Source organism: Phacochoerus africanus, chromosome 7 (genome assembly GCF_016906955.1).
Source record: "Phacochoerus africanus isolate WHEZ1 chromosome 7, ROS_Pafr_v1, whole genome shotgun sequence".
Lineage (NCBI taxonomy): Eukaryota > Metazoa > Chordata > Mammalia > Artiodactyla > Suidae > Phacochoerus > Phacochoerus africanus.
This window is the reverse complement of record NC_062550.1, coordinates 75,731,421-75,759,070: the sequence shown is the minus strand read 5'-3', so window position 1 is coordinate 75,759,070 and position 27,650 is coordinate 75,731,421. Positions and strand designations below refer to the sequence as shown.

The following is a 27,650-nucleotide window of genomic DNA, read 5'->3' as shown; positions in this document are numbered from 1 at the left end:
AATTCCAAACAAGCGTAAATGCCTTCCTAAATGGTCTGCGGATTTTAATAACCTATTAGGCACATAAGGTTGACCTGTAATTATCACATTAGTTCTGTGCCTATGGCAATTTTGAGGTACCTATGGATCCTTGGAAGTCTCCAGCTCTTCCAGAAACTTTATCAATCGTATTTGTATTATTAATTTACATAGTAAAGCCTCTCTTTTTCAATCTCCAAAATTCTGAATGTATGGCGTAATTGATTTGATTTTGCTGTAGGAAGCTGATCACTTACCGAATTCAAAAGGAGGGTAACACTGTTTAAGCACGTTCCTGACTGACCACTCTGACATGGACGAAGCTCAACACTAATAGACCAATCTTTATCCTGTGAGAAAACACATTTCATTTAAATGGTTATTGCAGTGTTGTTGATTCCATGCTATTACTCTGTGACTCAATCACAATGCATGTCTGCGTTTTAAATATGCAAAAGGCTTACATCCAGTCAGTCTGCTCTGAAGCTAGAACCTAGTTTAGCCCGCGGTATCATCTAGGATGGGCCAAGGGCTTTACAGTGGGTCCAAGTATCTTGCATAAGATAATTACAGTCATCATTTTTTTTTCTTATAACTTGAATTTTTGTCTTCTCTTCCACAGGAATTGTACTGCATTATTGAGACTGATAGGACTTAGAAGTAACATAGCTTGTTTATTCTTTGAACAATCCACAATGTCAGCTTAAATCCAATGAGAGGTATTTAATTTATAAACTTGTGATATAAGTCATGTCTAATATTGACTTCCAGTTCTCATTTCAAGATCTAAGACTCTCTAATCTATAAGAAGCAAATAGTCTATTTTGACAGATTTCCTTCTCACTTTTCCCATCCCCTATCCTCATGTATTATGTGAGGAGTATTAAAAGAAAGAAAGATTTGGAAAACTGACTTTTAGTAGCAGCAACTATATTTTTCAAATTACTGGACATTGACCCACATCTCTCACTTCAGGAGTCACAGGTTCTGCTCGTCTTTGTTTTTTACCAGGAAGAGTAAATAAAATTAGTTATTCTCATGCTAGCTAAAGTAGAACCTATAAAATGGCATCCCTCTGTTTTTTGAAATTCAGATTACTTAAAATTTTAGTACTGAAAAGAGTTTAAATTTTCAGGTGACAGAACTAACCTCTGTCATACTGATGGTATTGTATTATAAAACTGAAATAAATTTTAAAGGAATAACGGTGAAAAAGGAAGATGCTTTAGGGGTTGTAGAAGATAATTTCATTTGAGGCGCTAGTGAACACGTACAAAGAAAAGCAGAAAAAGGAAATCTTTTCCTGGTGTATTTAAAATACTATTAACAAAGAAAGAGATTTTGATTGTTCTGTTTCGCAAGGAATCTCTAAGGAGTACAGGAAATACTGATTGCCCATGTCAATATGCAACAGAAAGAAGATACTGAAATACATAACCCGTGACTGAAAGGTTTAATGAAGATGAAGATTGCGTTTTAAACTGGTTGAAAAATAGTTTGGTGTCTGAATTTGTTTTCTCAAGTGTTACAGAAAGTTACATACATGGATGGCCAAAAAGTGACAGTTTCCAGGATGGTTGTATTTAACACCATCAAAGGTGGTAATCAAGCTTCCTTCCACCTTACATCTTCCAGGACATAAGGCTTCAGTGCAGGACCACTTTGCTTCTTGGCATGTGCTATGAAAATGCAATGGTTATGTTAAAGATCATTGATCATGTTTACCCTCTGATGAAAATACATAATACTACATTAAAAAATCACAATCTAAACTAAGGCATCTAATTAATGTTTATATCTAGTTACACCATCATTTTTCCCCACTCAACATCTCAGCTCTGATAAAATGTCTCAGTGGTAGCGGTATCCCGGTATTTTAAAAGATTGCAATTCCATTGACCCGATAACTTCTGCCTGCATTCAACATGTAAAGACTTATAAGCTGGATTTCAAGGGTTTGTTTAAATGGAATACTTTTCACTGTTAATATTAAAACACCTCCTACATGCCACGTTGTAGACCTGCACTGTCCAGTATAGTAAAGAGAGATATATAGCTATTGATTATGTGAAATGTGACTCATCAGTCCAGACTGAGCCCTGCTATCATGGCAAAATACACACGGACTTCTAAGACTTTATATGAAAAAAGATGATAAAATCTCTCAAAGCTTCATACTAATTTCATATTGAAATGATATATTTTGTGTATGTAAAATAGATCATTTTAATAATGAACTCCACTTGTTTGTTTCTTTCTGCTCTTTGAAAATATGTCAACTAGGAGTTCCTGGCATGGCGCAGCGGAAATGAATCAGACTAGGAACCATGAGGTTGCAGGTTCGATCCCGGTATCACTCAGTGGGTTAAGGATCCATCATTGCCGTGATCCCATCTTGCTGTGGCTGTGGCATAGGCCCGTAACTACAGCTCTGATTTGACCCCTAGCCTGGGAACCTCCATGTGCCTCAGGTGTCGTCCTAAAAAAATAAAAAGATAAAAAATAGGAGTTCCCGTCGTGGTGCAGTGGTTAACAATTCCGACTAGGAACCATGAGGTTGCGGGTTCGATCCCTGCCCTTGCTCAGTGGGTTAAGCATCTGGCATTGCCATGAGCTGTGGTGTAGGTCGCAGACGCAGCTCGGATCCTGTGTTGCTGTGGCTCTGGCGCAGGCTGGCAGCTACAGCTCCGATTAGACCCCTATCCTGGGAACCTCCATATGCCGCAGGAGAGGCCCAAGAAATGGCAAAAAAGACATAAATAAATAAATAAATAATATAAAATTTAAAAAATAAAAATACATCAGTTCAAAAGTGTTAAATCATATACGTGGGTCATATTTGTGGCTCACATTATATTTCTTTTGGACAGCACTGCTATACACATTCAATAAATCATAGCTTTTGTTAGTCATAATTATTATTAATATATTATTACCAGACTAACAAAATGTTGCCTATTTTTAGAGAAAATATTACAGTATAAAGAATACATTAGATTTCATTGAGTCAGATTATTTCCCCATAAGAATGCAATACATCTCTAGAGAGTCCTTCAAAGTCCTGTGGAAAATTGGAATTTCAGAGAAGAGTGGTAGTGAGGAATAGGGAAATCTCTCTCTCAGCGTATTGTTCCAGAACTCAAAAGGAAGACTCAAGCTATTCAACTAAAAAAGAAATAATATACACTAACATTTGGCATAGCAAAATCCACTGTGGATTAAATATATCTTGACCAATGTATCCTCATATAAAAAGTAATTGAAAATACTGCGTTGTTTCTAATGGTAGATTTTTAAATATTTTTGAGTGTTTTATTTGAATGTATTTTGTTTCATTTTTTAAAGTTTTATTGAAGGACAGTCGATTTACAGTGTTATGATCATTTCTGCGGTACAATAAAATGATTCAGTTATACATTAAATGTTCTTGGCCATGTTTTCATTATTGTAAACATACTTTTGTGTGACTCTTTGCTCTTCTTTGCAACCACCAATTGCTTGACTATTGAAAATGCCCTTTCAGTTAGTAAAAAACATTACCTTTTAAATAGGCACAGAAAGTTCATATGATTTACACAAAACACACCAAACTTTCCTCAAAAAAGGAAAACCAGAATATTAACACAGATAACACAATGCGGTTGCTGTTCATTTCTGAGAAGTTTAAGCGTGGATTTAGAGAATTATTTCACATAATATTAAAATATTAGTATTATTTCACTATCAGTAAAACACAGACGAAACGCACACACATACCACTGAGAACCACAAGGACCTTCGCGGACTTCTCCTGACTGATACACATTTCCATTCGATTCGCAGGGACAGTAAGCCTTCAGTACGCATTTCCCTGTCTTGCCAATATCATCCAACAGATAACCTGGAGTATATTATAAGACTAATCTCAAAACCGTATAAACATCAGTAAATTCTCAAGCAGTGTATTGTGAAATCAATTTTGAGGTTGTTCTTTCAAGTCTAAACATGCACTTAAAATGATGATTTCTGCTTAAGCAATTACAATTACATAATTTTCTGAGCCATGGAACTGTCCTATGGAACTCAAAATAGGACTAGCAGATCTTCTTTGTCACACTCAGCCTTCAGTTTTCGTAGAGATAGAAATGCACAGTAACCTTAAAAGTCTCTGTACCCCTTCCCTCCAGTTTGCTAGAGGGCTGGACTATGACTAGGTAATAATTACATTCATTAGATATCTAGTTAGAGATGCCATCCCACTATAACTGGGTCACTTCACTTTCAATTGTTTTAGTGCAAATATTTTACCTTCTGGGCAGGTGCAGCCACTCACACATTCACTGTCTTGAAAGGGAGCCACATTAGAACAAGTTGCAGGATTTGAGGGCCCACATTCTTTGTAGATATGTTTTTCTGGGCAGTTAGGTTTTTCTGGAAAAATATGGAAATATGTACACATGGAAGTTAGAGGGAAATGAATGTGATAAATACATAATATTCTAACAAGGACCTCTTCAAATGGAATTCTTTGAGTCTAATTTTCAACATATGGGTCAGTTTTTAAACATACTCAGTAACTAAATTATGTCAATTTCCCATGCATTATTTTATGATGCAATATTTAATTTGGAGGAAATATATGTTGTAAAATACCATTTTATCTTGCTTTGAAATTAATATTCTATTTGTATTTTAACTCATAAAGACTGAGTTGACTAAATGGGAGGTATATTCATATTTGTAGGAAATTCATTTATTTTTTAAATTTTTGAAGGAAATAATTCCTAGTCAACATACTCTTGACAACTTTTTCAGATTTTTTGTACAAAGGTTCTACAGGATGTTTACAGAATTATTCATTTTTCCCAGTGACTTGTACTGATTAAGTCTATAAAGTTCCTCATTAAGATCTTAATGCAAAGCACTTGTGACAAGTCCCTCCACAAAATGGACCATCATTTCTAAGGTTCTTTCCGGGACTTACAGACATTTCAGAAGAATGTATGAAGCATAGCTCAACTTTAAAGTGCTACGGAAACTTCCTGAGAGAATACATTTAAAACCTACCACAAACCACAGCAGAATCGTCTCTCCAGGATTCATAGACGCCAGGACCATCCGAGGCACAGAGGCGGGACAATTCTGAGTAAGTGTCACATGTGGCTTTTGCATCTCTATTTTGGCAGTACTCATCAATGCAGATTATTTTGTAGTCATTGGATAAAGTGCTAACCTTCTGACATTTCTCAAAGTAGGTTCCAATAATCTTCTCACAGTGCTGCAAAATAAAACAGGAAGTTTTATTAAAACAGAAGAAAAAGGGCGGTTCCCGTCATGGATCAGTGGTTAACGAATCTGACTAGGAACCATGAGGTTGTGGGTTTGATCCCTGGCCTTGCTCAATGGGTTAAGGATCCAGCATTGCTGTGAGCTGTAGTGTAGGTTGCAGACGCAGCTTGGATCTGGAGTTGCTGTGGCTCTGTCGTAGGCTGGTGGCTACAGCTCCGATAAGACCCCTAGCCTGGGAACCTCCTTATGCCACAGGTATGGCCCTGGAAAAGACAAAAAAGACAAAAAAAAAAAGAAGAAGAAGAAGAAGAATCAAATGAACATTGAAGGATAAATTTAGAAGACGTTTTTTGCATGATATACTGTAGCTCTGACAGAGCTGTTGAACTTAGTTTTGAATTAGTATAGCTGGAACAGTGACTCCTAAAAGAAAATTTCATCTTCAATCCTTTTGACTGTTGTATAATGACTTCAAAAATTGTTTTACCTAAATTCACCCAAAATTTCCCTAAAGGTGATATGAAGTTTAGAATTCAAGAAAATGGAAGAAGTGAGAAAATGAAAGACGGTTGATGCCAGAGATTGGGATGGTGAATCATTGATACCACAAGAGACAGAGGGATGTTGGCCCTTTAACGGTTAGTCTGCTTGTATTTGATGACCAAACAGATAAAATTGAGTGATTCTGTGCTTTCTTGGTGGGGTCATGTGAGTTTTCTCTGAAAACAATTTATTTGTTTTCATGTTGGTTAAGGAAATAAAGTCAAGCACGAAAAGTTCAAATTTCAACATATTTTAACTACTGCATAGCTGTTTTCTCTCTTAACCATATTTCTTTTCAGAGAAATGTAAAAGTTACTGGCAAGCAAATACACAATTTGTATAATTTAAGCCATTAGACCACCGATAACATTCTCCAAGTGAGGTACAAAATTAAGTGAAATTAAGTCTTCAAAGAAGTTTTAATCTATTGTTTTCTATATATCTTTCTCACTAGATTCCAGGTTCAATTAGGGCAAGAAATAGAATTTTGTAATGTCTACGTGAAACACAACATCTTGTACATAGCAGGTTCTTACTAAATATGCACCAGCTTTAACATAAATTTATATTTTATATTCAACTAACATTTGAGCCCAGGAATAAGTTCTCACACACTGTGCAACTATCACAACAGATAAAACATAATCCCTGTAGTCACATAGTTCATAATCTCATAGGAAACATGTGAGAAAAGCATGGGGAATTTTTGTGGATGGTATTTCATCACAAGTACCAATGAGTGGCATGGATAACAGGGAAGACGAAGCAATTCTAACTGCTAAGATCAAGGAGCCTTTCCAAAGGAAGATAGCGGATGACCTTACAGAACGTCACGGCTTAATTTGCTTTGCGAGAACCACAAGATGGTTTAGAACCACAGGGTGGTTATAAATGCAAAGCCTATTATCTGAAAAACACGATCCTCTTCTACCCGTAATATCCATGCATATCTTGATCTTGAGAATTTTGTTCTAGATTGAAATAGGAATATGGGAAAATTCCTTCAGTCATCAAATGAATGCAATCTATCAAACGCATCATTGACAGAATTACACAAGTGCAGAAAATTCCGAGGAAATGATGACTCTTTTCCAGGGGTGTAGTCAAAAAGATGATCTGTAGGAATTCCCGTCGTGGCGCAGTGGTTAACAAATCCGACTAGGAACCATGAGGTTACGGGTTCGGTCCCTGCCCTTGCTCAGTGGGTTAACGATCCGGCGTTGCCGTGAGCTGTGGTGTGGGTCGCAGATGCGGCTCGGATCCTGCGTTGCTGTGGCTCTGGTGTAGGCTGGCAGCTACGGCTCCAATTCTACCCCTAGCCTGGGAACCTCCATATGCCGTGGGAGCGGCCCAAGAAATAGCAAAAAGACAAAAAAAAAAAAAGATGATCTGTAAAGCCTTGTCAAAAAGAAGGTCAAGTATAAATGAGATGACCATTCAGACTGGCTCTATGGAGCAAAAATAAGGGAGTGAGAGCAGAATATGCTTTTTAGGAACACAGTACAGGAATTTCCAAACTCTAAGATTTAAGTCTGTCCCCACGGAGAGAGAATCATGGAGAGAGAAGCAAGTGCCTTCACTGATGCACTAAAACATTGTTCAAAGGAAATTAGAATTTTTACACTAATACATAGTAAATATAAGGTTTTAGGGGAACAAAAAACAATTATTTGGCATCTATAGCTAGTCTAAAGCTGAGAATCAGACCACAGGGACATTGAAGAAGAAGCAGTTGCAGAATTCTAAGAATAAGAAATGAGCGGACTGCACATCAGAATGCACACCCTCTATGATTTAGTTTCTAAGTAGGACCTCGGTCAACTATATAAATACTTTTTCATTATCAAATAATGTTTAAAATGAGGATTTAATAATTGAAACACTTCAGGTGTGACTTTTTGTCATATTTTTAGCCTCAGTTACTTTTCACCTAGAAAAAGAAATATGAGGAATAGGCACCTTTGACTATTTCACATGCCTACCCTCCTCCTGCATTCAGAGACTTCCTAAAATTAACCAAACTCCTTTTCTTAAACTGCAAGTGATGCAGACATATACAAATTGGCATAAGAAGATAAGGCAGGTTATTCTTACTCTTAGCATCTCAGAACAAATCTTTTTTATAGATCTACATCTAATTATGTTTTAAGATAGGTTAATCAAATGGGAAATTTTTACAAAGTACTTTGACTTTGAAATTCATATCTTGGATTCTTCCATTATAAATTTATGGTAATCTGAGGGGGTTTCTTAAGATAAAATTCTACCTACTTTGCATCACTTTTGAACAATATGTAGAGATGAAAAGTGACTAGAAGTGTGAAAGTTGCTGAGAGCAGAATATCTGAGCTATCCATGTAATATTCTATTTTGAAGATAATAAAATAAAATAAAATCCTCTGGGAGGCTCTCAGATTAGCTGATTTTCAGTTTCTTCAAATATCATACTGCTAACTTAAGTTAATGCATATTTTAGAGCAATGTTTTTTTTAATCTCCTAAGAATACTGTAAGAAAATAAGCAAGCCAATAAAAAGTAATCTGACTTTATATTTTCAAGGCCTACAGTTTTCAAATTTAAAATGGTAAATTGCATAGCTCAGAGAACTCTACTCAGTATTCTATAATAACCTAATTTGGAAAAGAAGCTGAAAAAGAATGTTACAGATATATAACTGATTCACTTTGGCGTACACCTGAAACCAACACAACACTGTAAATCAACTACACCCCAATAAAGTTTAATTTAAAAAAAAAAAAGAGTGCTTAGAAGAGGATATTGGCTATCTAAATTGAAACCAAGGAGAATGTTGCTGAAACCTGCTACTAAAATAAAATATAAATTTCTTACCTGTACTCCATCTTCACAAAGTTCATAGCTTTTACTAACAGCATTGGGACAACTGCCAGGAATTTTACTATTGGCAATATGCTCATCGATATCTTCTCCTTGAAAAGAAACCAATGCTTACTTCAAACTATTCATTACAAATATGCATTATTTTTAAGACAAATACAGACTTGACAATATAAATATTTTTTATTTTAACAATTTATCATTCTTTAGACAATGAAAATTGTTAGTTGTTAGATTTATCCAAATATGAGTAATTAATTGATCATTTTCTTTTGGGAGGCAATTTTCTTAAACCTAATGCATTGAAACCTTACCTGGAGTATTGTTGAAGTTACCACAAAGACCGCAAGTTGGATATTGTTTGTGAATAGTGAGCTTTAAGAAAAAAAATTACATGTATATGTTTATAAAATATTGAACATATCTCAAGATAAATTTTACCCAAACCAAAGGACAAAGGCTTCTCATGTTCAATTTTACCTAAGCCGGTTACACTCTCAGGAATGTAGCACAGGGCCTTTTTCTAAAGCACCTGGATCTAGAATTTGGAAAGAAATCCTGACTAACTGCATGTCTTTGGGCCAATTATTTTACTTTTATTAGCCTGAATTTCCTGAATCCCATCATCTATAAAATAAAATTAATAACATTACATACATCAAAGTATTTTAGATATTAGATAATGCTAATACAGCAACGAACACAAAGAGATTTCTCAATAAACCTTAGTTCTTATTTTCCTTATATTGTATCATTTTTATAGCAGAAAGTAAAGAACAAAAAGCACATGATTGTAACAAAATCACAGATGGACTTACTGAGAGTTTGTTATTTTTGTCCCACATCAAAGACAGGATTCCTCTACGGCTATTCAGAACATTATGTTCTCCGTATTTTTTAATGTGAATCAACTTATTGTTATATGGTATGTGTACACTGGAAAGCATAAAGAACAAGTACATATAAAAGATATGAATAGTATTATAACAGGCTTTTTATGATCATTCGTGTTTCTATGTCTAGTATCATAATACTGGCTAGTAAACATAAACATATTTTTCCTCATCATTTCAGAAGAGACACATGGCTTTTCTCAATTTCGGAGAAGGGAGGAACGATAAATAAATTTGGGGGGCATGCGAGAAATGAACAAGAAAATCTGATACTGCGTAAGAATAAAATGATCAAATAATTTGAAATATTTACCAGTAGAATATCATGCCTCATTTTCTTAGCCAGAAAAGTATTCAAATATGTCAGCCCCACCAAATATAAATCGCTACTTCTAGAAATAATGGCCTAAGTTTCAATATATTTTAAAACCTCTAATTGTTTTAGGGTTAAACATACAAATGAAAATGTAAATATTCCATTAACAGTTTTGTTGAATATGCATGTTGTCCCAAATCTAAATACTCAAAATAGGCAAACACCAGAACTAATCTTTCTCTTCCTACCTTGTTAGAGGCATAAATATCACATCTTAAAATCCCACATATAACAAAGTCTTATACATTTAACAAGAATTTATCATAAATATTGATAAGAGGGCCAAAATAGGAAAAAAGTACTATCTCTTCCCTATTCAATCTTTTTTTTTTCTTTTTGCTCAGGTTACTTCAACTAATTTATAGCCTTTATTCAAAATGCTATGACTTTTACCTTTCTCCATTAACTAAAATGACATCACCCGAAATGGAGATGTCATTATTGTCAATTATAACTGTTATTTTTTCAATCTCACTGTCATTGTTTCGTTTGATTTCAACATTGAAATCTCCTCCAGATTCAACACAGTGACGGCAGAAAGTATAAGAGCATGAAGACTCAAAGGAAAAGACACGGCCATTGAACGCTTTATATGCTCCTTTGCCCCAAGTAGACACTTCACCTAAAAAACATTTAAGGTAGAATATTCAATATCATTTAGAACAACAGTCAATGTAGTTTCTAGTTTTGATTTTTTTTAAGTATTTATGAAAGTTACTATTCTCACATCCAACTTAAATCAGTACTTTTCTTTCTTACACACTTCAAAATGTGCTAAAAGTCATACCTGAGCCCTGGGAAATACTCGAAGTGGGCTATTCTGGCTAAAACTAAAGAAAAAAATATCTTGTTTCCCATTGGAAAAGGGAAATTTTCTCTACTCTGGGAAGAGATATGTGGAGGGAAGCTGTGGTCTGTTTGTTCGTTTTACTTTTGTAGAGGTAGTCTTTCTAATGTCTGACTGGGTTACCACTAATATTAAATAAATATAAAGAATTACACTATTTCTCTATCTCTCTCTCTCCATGTGTGTGTATATACATATGTATTGAGTGTATATATGTGTCTGTGTGGAATGCATGTGCATAAAACAGATAGATGGAGAAAATTTTAAAATTTGGTTACTTTCAAAACTGATTAGATACTGGCTGGCTTGGGAATATAAATATGGATAGAAATCAGTCATTTTTACTTACCAATAATTGCATCTGTTTCTGAGTATTTTGGCGTTGCTTCAGGAATATGGGATCCTTTTTCTATTCAACACAATGCATGGATTACTTAAATTTCAAAATATATGCTGATTTTAAATAGACAGGATAATTGATCTTCTACATGAGAATTTAAAGGTTGGTATTGAGGACTATCAATTTTTTTAATCCTAGATATATAATTTGATTTTGTGACAGCTATGATTTTTTTAAGTCACATGCATGATTATTTCTGAAGTCTATGATTTTTTCTTATAGTAGTAAGTCAAAGTATGTTCAGAGCTCATTAAAAGCTTATTCATTTGAGATCATGCACAATTAAAAACATGTGCTGCATCCCTTAGAGAACTATTTTTCAACTTCAAAAATAGAACTATAGAGGCCTGTTTTTATTGGAAGACACTACCCAAACAGGCCCATGGTAGATTTTATTAAATCAGTTTACCATATAATACCAATAACTCAATTATCTATATTTGAAAAAAATCACTTCTCCTGGTCAAAGAGAAAAATTAGCATACCTTGAAATTTTAAGTTTCCCATGAATTTTTTTTTTAGAACCACACCCACAGCATATGGAAGTTCCCGGGCTAGGGGTTCAATCAGAGCTATAGCTGCTGGCCTACACCACAGCCACAGTAACAGGGGATCCAAGCCACATCTGTGACCTACACCATAGCTCATGACAACGCTGGATTCTTAACCCACTGAGCAAGGCCAGGGATCAAACCCTCATACTCATGGATACTAGTCAGGTTTGTTAACCGATAGGGACTCCTCCCATGATTGTTTAATTCTAATACGCTGACCATTTTATGTAACTAAGTAAATCTTAGAAAAAAATCTAAAAGCAAACAGAATGGAGCGGCAATAAAAAATTTTCAAAAGTGAACATTTTGATAGAATTTTAAAATATTTTTTTAAAAAGCCAGAAATTTAAAATATTTTTTTACAAAGCCACATGCTGTGTATCTTGAGGCCACTCCTCTTTATGATAGGTTGTCATTACTCAGGTTGAGTGGAAATATACTAAACTATAAAGTCAACCTTTAAGTACTATATCTAAAATTGATAAAGGAGAAGTTGCATTGTTTTATTTAGAATCCCTAAAATATAATTTTTTGCATTTGTGAAATTGTTTCAAATAACCAATTGGTCGTCTAAATTTCAGTACTCAAAAAGCATTTAGAAGCTCAATTCTACATGAGAAACACATAGGAATACCAAATCCCAGCAAATCAATAATCATTTTATTAAACACCGAATGTTATAAATCAAACTACCTGGAGTACTGAATGGTCCAGAAGAACTGTAGTCAGATGAGCTTATGGCACCTATTTAATACAAAATGATTAGGCTGTTTCTGTGTATAATTTTATTTGGTAAATTATGAAAAAAGTTTAATCTGATGTATAAACCATAAATCCAATTTCAGCATTGCTAAGCTGGCAGACTTAGACCCGTGTGAAGCTGTATAAGAAAAAAAAAAGTTATCAACTCAACAACTTGCTGGAGAAACAAAATTATAAGCCTCACTGCTAAATGAACTAACACCACACTATTTACTCCAGATGAATTGCCTTAAAACTTGATCAGGAAAAGAGAAAATGTTTGTGTAGACAGAGTTTCAAGTCTGTTATTCCAATTTCAACCAAACTTACTCCCACATCAAATTGCTTTACATTGGAGAAATTTAGTTGCCATTTCAAGATGTCAACTGAACAAAGGATTCTTCATTCACAGAAACTGGAAATATTAAAACCATTAATCTAGATGAACTGAGATGTTCAATCTCAAGACGTCATGTCAAGAGATCCAGCACCTGCCATTTCAAAGCCACTAGATTTACTGTCATTAGATGCACTACCAGAGAGAACACTAAATAAGAGCTGACCATCTGATTCAGAAAAAATGAAACATTTGAAAGCTGACATCCAAATAGCAGAAAAATCTCAAAATGGAAACCCCACTCCACAGTACAAAGATAAGAGACAATTACTTCTTAGTAAAATTTCTCATGAATAAAACCTAAATTTGAATACCTGAGCTAATGGGGTTCAGAATTTCAGCATCGCTTAAACTGTTTGTTTCAAATATCAAAGAAAATCAATGATAATAGATAATAAATGATTTCAAATTTCTCAGTTTCGTTGAAGTTTAAATCTGAAAATTTATGTCCAAAGATTAAGAACAATCCAAAATAAAATTATAATTTCTGTAGGACCAAGCCTTTTTTTAACAGATTTATTAATAGTCAAATGTGACTGAGGTCAATCACTACTCTACCACACTATTCTTCATGCTAATTAGACTTCATTTTATAAAAAGGTATTAATCCTAAATTTGAGTTCTAAGTGTGAACTGTGAATAATTTTTGAGCATCCATGTCATTAGAAGTGGATCTACTACCCACGGTTCTGTGGTCATCTAGCCTAGTGGCTCCCAAGACTTTCTAACATTGCTAGCAGCACCAAATTGTTCTCATGGCATGATAAATATTATTTTAACAATGGGTACCACAAATTTCAATACTATTCAATCTCCCATGTTTCTATTAAGTGGAAATAATAAATTTTATGAGATTTTCCCAAAAGGATGAATTGTGTTTACTCTCTTCAGGAATGGACCTGCCAAAAAAAAAAAAATCCTTAAACCACTAAGACCAGATCCAAGATAGAAAGTTCAAGCCCAACAAATCAGCTGCCACTCTTCAACTTATGCAATTCCAAATCCATTTTGCTTAAAGAAAATAAAGACTCTTTAATGTCAATATATTCACAACCACAAAACTAGTTCCACAGCCTCTGCCAACAAATACTAAATGACTTTTGGGGAGAAAAACATGTATACATGTAAGGATAACTTGATTCCCTTGCTGTACAGTGGGGAAAAAAAATGACTTTTGCCTGGTCATATCTAAAGACATTTCATCATTTCAGGATTTGGGCTTGCTTTTTAAATTATTATTAAGGATAGTCCTTTCCTCTAGTGGAAAAATTAAAATGTTATTGTAAAAAATTATGAAAGTTTAAAATACATTTCAATTTCATTGAAAGAGTTCAGGCTAGGAGAAAGCCTGATTTATGGACATTGGTCCTGAGACTTAACAAATCTAGGCCCAACAGACATTGTTGCACCAATCCATCAATCCCCTGACTTCAAATTCTTTTCCACCAAATGGTCAAGTGCCAATCCCAAATTTCCAATATTAACACCAGCATGTTCACCCCCATTTTTCACACTGGTACTGCTACAGAACATTAAAAGTATGTCACCAGAAAATATTTAATTCAGTAACTTTTTTCCAAATGTCTTTCCTTCAAGCCCAAAATCAAAAGACCCAGGCCCTCCAACTAACAAAAAAAGCAATATATTATTAAATAAAATAATAAATAGTTGAAACCCAATTGGATTCCTCAGGAGAAAACTGGGTGAATAGCTAATCACTGGCATTAGAGTCGAAGCCTTTGAGACCATTGCCAAAAGATCCACTGCCACTCATTCTATCCCCTCCATGTTTATTAACTCCAAATCCCTATTGACCAGAAGTCTCAAGTTGGATTCCAAATTTCCAGAGCTACCACCAGAAAGGTATGCCCACTTCGCAAACAGATGTCATTTGCTGAATATAAAATGATTGTCACCGCATATACTGCAAATATTTCATAACTCAGAAAATTTTATGCACGAAAATGAGATATCAATACCTAGACCACTGGAAATAGATCCTTCAGTTCTAACAACTTGATTGCCTTCAACTGTCTGGCTACTAATGCCACTGCTACCAAGTGAGCTCGAATCAGAAGTTTCAAAACCAAACACAGTATTGTCCTTTCTGGCTCAAAGTTTCCAATCAAAAGAGCTGGTACCAACTGATGAAAAAAATCAAGGTGTTATTAAATTTTAATCTTTATTAATTAGTTAGTTATGAAATGTTATTCAAAGAAAAATGCTTCCACTGTTTAGTTAATTTAACTTAAAATCTTCCAAACTGTGTCTGTATTGGAATACCTGAACTACTGACATCAGAATGTAAAATGATTATCACAATATGTATTAAAAATGCTTTTGATGATTCAGAAATTTAAATGCACAAAAATGAGATATCAATACCTAGATCACTGGAAACAGATCCTTCAGTTCTAACAACTTGATTTCTTTCAACTGCATTGCCACTAATGCCACTGCCACCAAATGAACTTGAACCAGAAACTCTAAAACCAAGTGCACCAGTGCCCTTTTTGGTTCCAAATTCCCAATCAAAAGACCAACTGATAAAAAAATCAAGATGTTATTAAAATTTAATCTTTATTAGTTAATTAGGCTGTTAAATGTTATTTTTTAAATGTTTAGACTAGTTGATTAATTTAATTAATTTAAAATTTTTTCTGGAATGAATCTTTATTGGAATACCTGAACTACTGACATCAGATCCCAGGCCTTTAAATCCAGCCCCAATATATCCACTGCCACTCAATCTATTCCCTCCAAGTTCACTGATTCCAAATCTTTGTTGACCAGAGGCCCCTAAGTTGGATTCCAGATTTCCAGTGCTACCATCAACAAATGCATTCCCACTTCTCAAATTGGTGTCGCCTACAGAATATAAAATGATTGTCACAACATATACTGCAAGCATTTTTATGATTCAGAAAATTTGATGCACAGAAATGATATCAATCAATACCTAGACTATTGGAAATGGATGTTCTAACAACTTGATTTCCTTCAATTGCTTTGCTACTTATGCCACTGCCACCAAATGAACCTGAACCAGAAGCTCCAAAACCAAAGGCAGCATTGCCCTTGCTGGCTCCAAGTTCCCAACCAAAAGACCTAGTTGCGATTGATGAAAAAAAATCAAGATGTTGGTGTTTCCCTGTGGCTCAGTTGGTTAAGGATCTGGTGTTGTCACTGAAATGTCTCTGGTTACTGCAGTGATGTGGGTTCAACCCCTGGCCCAGAAAATTCTGCATGCTATGGGTGTGACCAAAATGATCAAGATGTTATTAAAAATTAATTTTTATTATTTAATTAGTTTGTTGTTAAATGTAAAGAAACCTATTTTAACCAATTAATTAATTTAATGAATTTTAAATTTTTCTGAAATGAGTCTTAGTTGGAATACCTGAGTCATGGGCATTCAATACAAAACATATGAATTCACCCCCAGCAGATCCTCTACTGCTAATTTCACTCCAAAACTCTAGTAATTCCCAATCCCTTTTGACCAGATGTTCCCAATCCAAATGCTAAATTTTCAGAGACACTGCTGCTAAAAACAGCCCTTCTCCTCATGTAGATGCTGTCTACTGAACTTTTACATATATATATGTATATATATAGAAAAATTATGATTCTTAACCATCTCTCTCTCTCGCTCTCTCTCTTTTTTTTTTTTTTTGGTTTTTAGGGCTGCACCCAGGGCATATGGAGGTTCCCAGGCATATACTGGTTCCTGGGGGTTGAATCAGAGCTACAGCTGCATACCTACGCCAGAGCCACAGCAACGTGGGATCCGAACTGTGTCTGCGACCTACACCACACTTCACGGCAACGCCAGATCCCTGACCCACTGAGCAAGGCCTGGGCTTGAACCTGCATACTCGTGGATACTAGTCGGATTCATTTCCGCTGCACCATGATGGGAACTCCCGATTCTTAACAATTTCTATGCACAAAATCTAAAGAGTTATAATGCTCAGCTCACTGGAAAATGAATTTCCAGAGCTTCCTATTTTTAACAAAGCTTTTTTTTCAAGACCACTAACCCCAATTCTGCATGAACCAGAGTTACCAAGACTAAGTCCAAATTAACCTTTCTTTTACCATCAAGTCTGAAATAAAAAATAAATAGAAAATTAAATGGAAAATTAAGCTGTTGTCAGGAGCAATAAACAAGTGATGTAAATTACTTGAGTTTTTCCCTTAATAAAGTCTAACTCAGAATTCCTGAGCCACTGAAATGAGAGCCAAAGCCCATGGTTTCACTAACAAACCCCTTGCTATTCTTCCTGTTTCCACCAATTTCCACATCTTTTAAGATAAATTACTCTGATATTGAAAATACCTAGACTTACTGTCCTTTAGTTACCCTCATTGCCTTCACTGACTTGGATTTCCAAATATAAAATTCTAGTTATCCACACCTTTTTTGTTTATTGAAAATATAAAACAATATTGAAAATCACTTTGAAATAAAATCACTCTAACAAATTTCAGCACTTTGGTTTTGCTTCTCCTGGTCTTTGGCTGTAGATATACAGATGACAGATTCAAACATTCTGACAATCCTTTCCAAGAAAACTAGTTCAGATATGAACCAAAAAGCTAAGTAATTGAACTTAAAAAGCTACCATCGCAAAAGTCATACAGAAACATGAGACCAAAAATTTTCTGTCCCTATGACAAAACACGGGAACAAGAGAGTTTAAGTGGCTTTCCCAAAGTCCACAGAAGGTCGTGGAGGAAGAGTAGGAATAGAAACTGGATCTCTACATTCCAAGCCCAAGCCCCTTCATAAAAACATCAAACTTACTTGCCCCTTCACTAAAATGTTTAAATTGAAGATGATATGGATACTTTAAGAATCAAACAGAGTTTAAAAATCTTTCCCATGAGGGCCTCTAACACTAAATCTACCTTCATTGAAAACACCACCACTGATTCCTGCTTTGCCAATGGACTGCTTTTTCTGTCAAAAACAGAAACTAAGGAACAACTTAGAATGCATGTTTCACTGGCAGCAGAGTAAGAGCCAGCTAATCTATTTACTGAATTCACATCAAATCCACTTTGGTCAGATGCACCCCCAGAAATGTTATTTTTGTCTGAAGCAGTGCCACCAGATTCTGTACCACCAGAGCAACAGTCGGCAAGATCACTTGCTGAACTGGTTTTCTCTATCATACACAAAACAATCATTATCAGAGAAAAGTTGCATTCATTTATATTGTACCAGAAATTAATCTATGCACATTGCTTGAACGAGGGCTTCATTATAGTTTCAAATATATTATCCTCTCCACCCACACACATCCTTCCACATAGAATTCCAACAGTGCAATCAGGAGTGTGCATGACAACCCATTTACCATCAGGTTTGAGAGAGTTCCCTGAGAAAAGTGAAGCACGGGGTTCAAGATAAAGTTTCTATAGAACGTGAGCACACAATTAACAGCTCAGTGTTGTAAATAAGAGCAATATAGCTGTGTTATCTTCTTAGTCATACTGAACTTGTCAATCCCGAAAGAGATGACTGGACAGACAGGAAAATTTGTGCCTTTCCTGAAGCTCGTTCAACCACATGCTTACACCAAAAACTGTGTCTCCTTCTCAGTTATCATCACCTGGGCTCAAATATTAAATTTTCATATAAAATATTGAAGTCATTTTCTTCACTTGATCTCCCTCTTCCTGACTTTTGCAGAGGTACAAACTACAGAGCTTTCGGGGACCAGGCAAGTAAAGTAAAAATTTGAATCAGCCAATAAGGAGAAGCATGTTAAGCCAGAGAGGATAAGCCTCATCTAAGGATGTTTACATATTTTTTTTCAAACAAAAAAAAATTAAAGACCACAAACTACTTAAAATCCCTACTTTACAATATTACTTAGTGAAATGAATATGCAGCTTCAAGAGAGAATCTGGATATAGAAAATGGATTGTAGTTGGAGACAGAAACATGAGAGACTCTGTGCTAAATCTGAGTCCAGGAGGCATTTTAAATTATTAATTTATACATGATAAAAATGATTGCTCGTCATTGAAATAGTACCAAGTAAAAAGACAGCATAAGAAAATAAAAATTATCAGAGGAAAAGTAATTCAATGTAAACTGCTTCACCAAAATTCTCTAAAGACAGAATTCATCACTCTCATTGGCACTGGAATGAGTGCCTTTAGTGTTCCATGACTCCTACGAAGGCCATGTGGTGCAAATAAAACAAAGATGATCAGATTATCTCAAATGAAGAAAGTGCTTGTTTTCTAGGTCAGCATTTTTCTGTAACAGTACTTGCTGGGACTAAACTCTCAGCATCCCGAGGTTCTCTTGACCCGTCTTCAGCCGCTCCTTGAGCACGAAATCCAGTGTTAGGGAGTGAACCAACAAGAGATGTCTTTCTCTTGTTTGCGTCACCAAAGGACAAACTACTGAGCAAAGAGTGACCTAATGCAAATAACAGATTTTATTTGAAAACAGCATTGCTAGCACAATAAAGGTGATGGATTGTGACACTATGAAAAACCATATTTTGTGTAAGCACTTTTATTCTGGTGGAATTTAGAACACGTACCACTCATTGACTTAATTGTCATGTTCACATATTTTTGTCATAGTTCTAAGACTTCAAGAAAGAGATGAATAGAGTTGTGAAGATTTAATTGATGTGATGTATACGAGAAATGCTTCCTCTCCACCCACTTCCTCCTCCATCACTAACCCCCAAGTTCTAGTGTCCAACCTTCTCCCACCAAAATATTCTGTCATGGTGAATCCACGCTGTCCTTGGCTTAGTAGTAGCTGATGAAATTAAAATAACATACCTGATTCTCTTTTCTGTGTTTCTGCAAAGAAAAAAGATGAAAATGTTTATTCATAAATAAATTGTAGCTTTCACCTCCTTTAAATCTTAGCTTACATATCATTTCAATGAGGCATGCTTTGACAATGTGAAATTGCAACCCTCATTCTAATGCTTCCAATGATCATTATATTACTCTAATTTATTCCATAGATTTGTATCACCTTGTAATATACCATGTTTACTATTTATAATGTTTATTGTTTATTAACTCTCTCCTTATTCTTCTTTTCTTCATTTATCCTCTCTCTCTGTGTGTCTGTCTTTGCTACCATACCTTAGACTGATGCAAAGCAGAAAGAAATAAGACCATATTCAGTAGTGGGAAACGGATGAGATTTTGAGTCAAACCCATCTGGACTCCCAGCCCCTAGACTGGCAATCACAATGGCCTTTGACAGTAATTCTCTTAGACTTAGACTCAGATAAGAGGAGTTCCTACTGTGTGAGCCACAGAATTCTCTCTGGCCTTCCTTGGGTCATGGCCCTTCTTAGAAGGCAAAGAATACAGGCAGCCGGTCAAGAGGAGATGTTATCCCAGAGCCAGGGCCACCTTCCCTCCCCTATTGAAGATCATACTAAGTCCCCAGGGCCCTGGCATCTCAAGACCATCTTTCCAAGGTTAAACCACATCACAAGATGAGAACACTTAGGCATATGGGAGGGGCCGGGAGGTGACTATTTATAGAAGTAGATGGATCTGGAAACTGCAGGCTAGGCTATCGTATTGTGGGACAAAGTAAGGGATGGAAAGAGCAACAGGACATAAATACTGGCCAGGGCACTGCCAACCCCATTCTTGGGTTGAATTCCAGCGATCTGAAAATTCTGCATTGGGATCAGGACTTCCAGGTTGTCACAAATATATTTCAGCCAAGGTGGAAGAAAAATTTTCTTTAAAATGTTTTCTTTTTATTTATACATATGCTATGTAGACATACATTTGTATACATGCCCCTGGCTGTGCCCTTAACCTGTCCTTGGATAACTTATTTAATATTTCTCAATGTTTCCTTATCTATTAAGTGGAGACTAGGTAATAAATGAGGATAAAACAATAGCTACCTCATAATATATTTATCAATTAGTTGAAAGAATTAAATGAAATGAAAGGACCTGTGTCTGGCACATAAGTATTCAACAGAGAAATACATATATTTTAATATATATCATTTGCCTCACCAAACTTGTCAAACGGATGCATATTCCTTTTATTTCACTTTTTTAATTCATGATAAGTGCTCACTGTATTCATCATATCTCTCCTGAGTTTAACCCCACAGGTATATTAGATCCTTCATTTTGTGAGACCAATATTTCTTCTGAATTTCTTCATTCTGTTGTTGAAAGGAATAGCCTGGTATCTTAGTCAGCGTGCTATCTTTGTTTCTACTATTTATCTTATACAAAAAACATTACCATTGGGGTAAGTGGTAATGGCCGATATGTTCACTGTATGTATCACATCTTAGATGTGTAACAGCACCTTACATGCCTTGTCTCTTTAACTCTCTCAACGCTCCTCTGAGTTAGGTACTATTATTATTCCTCACTTGTAGATGGGAAAACTGATATTTAAAAGAGGTCGAATAACTTGCCCAAGATCACATGGTAACATCTGCCCAAAAAAACATTTCTCTTAAGCAAAATTTTTTAAGCAATCTGCTTAAAGCAAGCTTGCTTAATCTTAAAGATAATTAAAATTATTTATATATTTTATAGCTCAAAGATAGGTAAAGTATATTTATCTATTCAGAGTAAGGTCATGCTATATCTTACATATTTTTGAAAGGATTGCTTGTATTTTGGAACTTAGAAGGAAACAAAAAAAGAAATAGACATAATTCTGCTCCTCCACCTGCACCCTATGGAGAAAAATTGCCAGATCAGAGAGAAGAATATGGGTGAGCTGTGGGGGGTGGGGGTGGGGTTAAAAGTCATGGTGACAAGTTATATTGTCTAAAATTGATGAATATCCAAAAATATAAAGTCCCACAGTAACCTATGGATCCTTTCCTCAAATATGTGAGTCTTTGTCTCATTTTTGAATGAAGATTGAAGCTCTGGAATTTTCCAATTTTATTCTGGCTGTTTGAGTGGTAGACTCATGCTCTAGCATTAGAGACCCTCATACCCTTCCTCGGTAAGACCTGGAGAGACACAGGAATAAATCCAATTGCTCATTATTTCAGAGGATTTTCAGGGCGCTCTGGAATTCCAGGTTCCCTCATCTCAATCTGCTTTCCCACATGAGGACTTTCAGAGGAATGCTAAAGACTCCTGGGCCTCAATTTATTCTACTTAACAGCTGGATTTTATACACTTGGTAGTTGAGAAGTTCTTGCTATGCTATTATGGCAGAACCTCATGAGTCCTGTCCATAGTTATGAGGAGGTGATTTTGCTATCTCCATGAGACAGCTGACCTGCTGCTTATTTTCTGTTTGTGTTTTATCTCAAATGAAATATTTGCCAATTACCTTCTATTGTATTAAGATTATAGAAAGAGAGACCTAAAAAACATATAAAAGTAATCTTGGGCTATTTCGATTGCTGTGTACATTAGACCAGAATCAAATTGAATCTGTATGAATATTAGCAAAAACCTTATTGTTTAGATTTAAGAAAAATTCCATTAAAGTAGTTTTGATTTGCTATGGCTTATTTTTCACTTTGTGGGTAGGGAACCAAAACAATGGGTAAGTTTAGTTTTCCTGCTAGATGAAAATAATGAGTAATATTCAATGAAATTCAGTTGCCCAAAGGAATCTGTAGCAAAACTATTGAAACTAGTTTAATTAAAATAGATCACCAATCCTAGAATACAAAGTAAAAGCATGCTCTGTCAATAAAAACATAGGAAAGTAAAACTTTAAATCTAGATTCACATTTTTCTCATAGGTTTAAGAAAATTTTTAAAGGCAAGTAACAAGAAAAATTTTCCATTTCAGAGGGCACCGCCTTCATAAATACTGATTAAATATTAAAATGTCTGGCTCAGATTATACTAAAACACACTGGAGTATGTTTGTATTAATAAGGACTATTTCATTTTAATCATTTTAATGACTTTTCCATGGAAGATAAGTCCTATCTTCAAAGTAAAGCCCTGTTACTTTATTGTTACTTAGCATTAATTATAAGAAAAGAAAACAAAGTAATTTACCTGATTTGCTTTCAGCTATTTTGTCATCTGACCAAATGTAAATTGTACATGAAACCATAAAGGGCTTAACATGTGTTCTGAAAATTGTTGCCAAAACTAAATTGTATATTATTACACACATATACACATGCAGACAAAAGATAAGAAGAAATAGTTTGCAGATATGGTTTGGGTCTGCTTAATATTGTCTCTAAAGAAAAATTATACAGTAACTCTCTCCATATAAGTTAATACCTAGAAAATTCTAGCTAAAATGTAGTTGCAATCAAGAATCGTCCCCAAATTGTCTTACAACAAATAGGGATGTCACAAAACCCATGCATGAACTTTACCCGCCAAGGATACAGTCCTTGGGATCTCACACAGAGGGCACACTCTTCCCACACATACAAGGTTAATAAGCTGGGACCAAAGATGTTCACATCCCAGTAGACTGAAGGCAGAAGAAAGAATTGGAACTAAGTACTGAGAGCAGATTTAATGAGCCCATAAAGACAGAAAGCTAGATACTCAACAGAAGTGAAGAGAAAGAAAGGCAAATCAAAAGCAAACACAGAACCTCAGAAACTGTCTCCAGGGTCCAACTATCACACACATATCAGTAAATCCCAAGGACGTTATTGCATTGTATATAATGTAATTGGCCTTTATTTTGATGTCCTAAAAAAAAATGTTAAACTATGTTCATATGTCCCAAGTTTACTTGGGTATGAAGATAGGCCATGTGCTGTTCATTTCAGAAAGTTTACCTTGCAAAAGATTTGGTTACCTTCATATGGAAAATTTCTGTATGCAGAACAAATCATGTATTGATTATCCTGAATTATTTTATTAATTCAAAACAAATATATAATGCATGTCATCAGAAGCCTATGTTTTCAGCAATGTGAATACAGAGCAAACAACATAGATCAAAATCCTATCCTTGAGTGGTTTACAATCATGTAAGATAAATGAATACGTAGTCCTGGTAGTTCACAAAAGTAAGTATTTATGGAAATTGAAAACATCAATTTTCTGTATTCCATGTTGATGGGAATGTAAATTGGTTCAGTTATTACGAAGAACATTATGGCGGTTTCTCAAAAATTAAAAATAAAAGTACCAGGAATTCCTGTCGTGGCGCAGTGGAAATGAATCCAACTAGGAACTACGAGGTTGCAGGTTCTATCCCTGGCCTTGCTCAGTGGGTTAAGGATCCAGCGTTACTGTGAGCTATGGTGTAGGTCACAGACGTGGCTCGGATCTGGCGTTGCTGAGGCTGTGGTGTAGGCCGGCAGCTACAGCTCCGATTCGACCCGCAGCCTGGGAACCTCCATATGCAGCGGGTGCGGCCCTAAAAGGCAAAAAAATTAAAAATTAAATAAATAAATAAAAGCACCAGAGTTCCTATTGTGGCTCAGCGGTAACGAACACAACTAGTATCCATGAGGATGCAGGTTCAATCCCTGGCCTCACTCAGTGGGTTAAGGATCCTGCATTGCCATGAGCTGTGGTGAAGGTCCCACAGGTGGCTTGGATCCTACATTGCTGTGGCTGTAGCTGTGGCATAGGCTGGCAACTGCAGCTCTGATTCAACCTCTAACCTGGGAACTTCCATATGCACTGGGCGCAGCCCTAAAAAAAAAAAAAAAAGAAGTACCATATAATTTATTGATTCCACACTTGAGTACAGAGCCAAAGAAAATAAAATCACTACCTTAAAGGAATATCTTCACTCCCAGATTCATTATAGCATTATCCACAACAGACAAGACAAGGAAACAACCTAAGTGTCCATCAACAGATGAATGGCTAAAGAAAGTGCAATGTAATAATACCTTTCAGCCATAAAAAATGAAACCCTTACCATTTGTGGCAACACGGATGGACCTTGAGAGCATTATAATAAGTTAAATATGTCAGAGAAAGACGAAAAATGTATGATTCCCTTTTATGTGGAATCTAAAAACATTTAACTCATAAAAACAGAGGTTTCCAGGAGGTTGGCAATCTAATATAAAACACAGTGACCATTTTGTATTATGTTCTTAAAAGTTGCTAAGAGAGTAGATATTGAATGTTCTTACCACACACACACACACACACACACACACACACACACATTACTGTGTGAGATGATAAAGGTGTCATCTCACTTTATTGTGGAAATCATTTTGAAACATATACATGTATCAAATTACCCATCACATTGTAGCCCTTAAATGTATGCAAAGTCAGATGTTAATTGTATCTCAATACTGCTGGAAAAAAATTTCTGTGTTCCAAAAGCATATTCAGAATATACCTTGATATCTCAAGGTAAAGATTAATTTGTGAAAGACACTGACCTGATTTTAACCTGAAGAATAGGGCTTCCCCATCTGTAAAAAATGGAAAAAAAAAAGTGAAAATAGTTAGGTCTTTTTATATTTCTCTGTAGCATATTTTTTAAGACAATGAAAATAATTTTCTTGTTTCCATTTTTTTTTTTTTTGGCTTTTTTCCTTTTCTAGGGCCACCTCCTGTGGCATATGGAGGTTCCCAGGCTAAGGGTCCAGTCAGAGCTGTAGACGCCAGCCTACATATGCCACAGCCACAGCAACTTGGGATCCGTGCTGCTTCTGCAACTTACACCACAGCTCTCAGCAACGCCAGATCCTTAACCCACTGAGCAAGGCCAGGGATTGAACCCGCAACCTCATGGTTCCTTGTCGGATTTGTTAACCACTGTGCCACGATGGGAACTCCTTCATTTTTCTTTTAAATTCAATATACACAATCTACTTTTTATATATAATCATCATATTATTTATATGTTAATTTATTATTTTTGAGCTTTCTTAATACATCTCATCTACAAAGATACAAGTCTATATCAATCTATCAACATAAAGTTTTCAATATCAATGCACTCTTGGGAATATATGTAGCCAAATAAGTTCAACTCAAAAATTAATATTAGCCAATATTAGACTCCTCCTCCTCTTCATTTTCTTTTTCCTCCTATATCTCTTTCACACTATCCAAACCTTTTACAATTGTGAATGTAAAGTATATTTTCTGATCTATATTTCATTTGATTTTATTGTCCTTAAATATTTTCTGGTTAATGTGTTTACAAGCAATGAACTAGGGGGAAAAAAAAGGAAAAATACAATCAATTGTATAGATTTTACTCTACTGAGAGGACAAAATAGCCTGGGAATAAAATAAGAATTGATTTTGCATATATATTTTGTGCCAGATCTACCTCTTATATATCATTAAAGCTTTTTTTCACTTAGCCAGGGAACTATTTTTTAGTTTTCTTTCCATACATTTATGGTTGATTAAACAATACAAATATTGTATTGTTTCTGACTGATTCTGTAGATGCCTTCTAAATACCTGCCTTCACCACCTTTCAGTCATCCATTCTTTACCTTCCTGTGATCTGCTAAAAATGAAAGGAATCTGTTTGGATCATAAATTCATCAACTAAGAGAAATAAAAACTCATTTCCACTAAGGCACTTGGAATTTCTGCAAAGAGCAGTTTTCCAGGTATATTCCTTCTCACTATGAAATTATAATTAAAAACATAAAAATCTCTGAATTTTGTCAATAAATAACCAGTCTAAGGAATTTTATTGAAATATTCGTAGTCGTTTACCAGAACTATCATAGATAACTAGGAATTTACTTTAGAAACATTCTCCAGTACTCTGGTAACTGTAATATACTTTAGCAAATACAAATTTTGTTGAGATATATCATTTAATAAATGCTTTGAAAATATTATGTTTGTGAGCTGTTAAGAAATAAAAAATACACTTATGCAAAATAGAAGCAGAGCATATTTATATTTATAAAATAGAAGCAAAGATCATAGCAAAGTGCTATGTAAGATTATGAAAATCATTACTTGAAATTATCATTTTCTAGCACTCCATCAGACAATTTTCCAGGCAGCTGGATTAAGGATAGAAATATTTTCTCTAATAACAACAAATAACTGTAGTATATTCTGGTTTCTCACAGAAAAGTAATATGTTTCCTAACCCCAAATTTAGAAAACAGATTTTAAGTTTAGCTACAGAATGAATTTCTCCTCTTTTACAAACTTTTCTCTTTAAGTTTGGATATTATTGTTTGCCTATTCTTTGCAGAAACAAAACTAAAGAGCAAGAAATGCATTTGTTTATAACGATTCTTTCATTTTGATCAAATTTTAATTGAAATTAATTAATGATCTTATCTTTAAGTTATTTCTAGAAATCAATCAACTGGCTCTTTCTAAGATATCCAGGGGAGTTGTTAGTTTAGGAAATATTCTCCCTACAAAATTTTCTTTCGGTGATGAACCGGCCTTTTAATTGGTGATTCTTTCATGATTTGCGAAAAACTGAAATTTACCAGTGTGGATCTTCAGTCTTAAAGAAGATGCTAGTTCAAAACAAGAGTCATCAAAAACCTGAACACTAATATTTTTAAGCATGCAGATAGAGATATAGATATTGTCTTAAGGAAGGCTTGTTGCAGCTGAAATAATACCCAATAAAATGAAAATCTAGTCTTTTTACTTATTGTCCTCCTCTGAGGTGTAGGAAAGATTGCCCAGGAAGAAAAAATATGAAAACTAAACATTTAAGCAAATATAGGCATGGATCTAACAAATATGGAAGGATTCTTTATACTAGTCCCTTACCTTTGCAAAAGAAGCAAAGTGCCACAATGAAGTACAAAAATATCAACTTCATGGTGGTGATTTGGGA

General features: G+C 35.0%; 1 protein-coding gene across 1 annotated transcript in view; it reads right to left on the bottom strand.

The window, feature by feature from the left end:
- MUC19 (mucin 19, oligomeric) overlaps window positions 1–27,650 on the bottom strand; it is a 112,233-nt gene extending 84,583 nt beyond the window's left edge. Inside the window, exons 1-14 of the mRNA XM_047785774.1 lie at window positions 27,584–27,650; window positions 25,246–25,278; window positions 19,713–19,733; window positions 12,449–12,499; window positions 11,151–11,210; window positions 10,348–10,576; window positions 9,504–9,621; window positions 9,000–9,060; window positions 8,680–8,777; window positions 5,065–5,275; window positions 4,306–4,428; window positions 3,775–3,898; window positions 1,562–1,697; window positions 276–368 (exon numbers count right to left, since the gene is read on the bottom strand). Of these exons, the coding sequence (XP_047641730.1) occupies window positions 276–368; window positions 1,562–1,697; window positions 3,775–3,898; window positions 4,306–4,428; window positions 5,065–5,275; window positions 8,680–8,777; window positions 9,000–9,060; window positions 9,504–9,621; window positions 10,348–10,576; window positions 11,151–11,210; window positions 12,449–12,499; window positions 19,713–19,733; window positions 25,246–25,278; window positions 27,584–27,635 (1,410 nt within the window). The 5' untranslated portion in view covers window positions 27,636–27,650. The remainder of the gene's footprint in view (window positions 1–275; window positions 369–1,561; window positions 1,698–3,774; window positions 3,899–4,305; window positions 4,429–5,064; window positions 5,276–8,679; window positions 8,778–8,999; window positions 9,061–9,503; window positions 9,622–10,347; window positions 10,577–11,150; window positions 11,211–12,448; window positions 12,500–19,712; window positions 19,734–25,245; window positions 25,279–27,583) is intronic.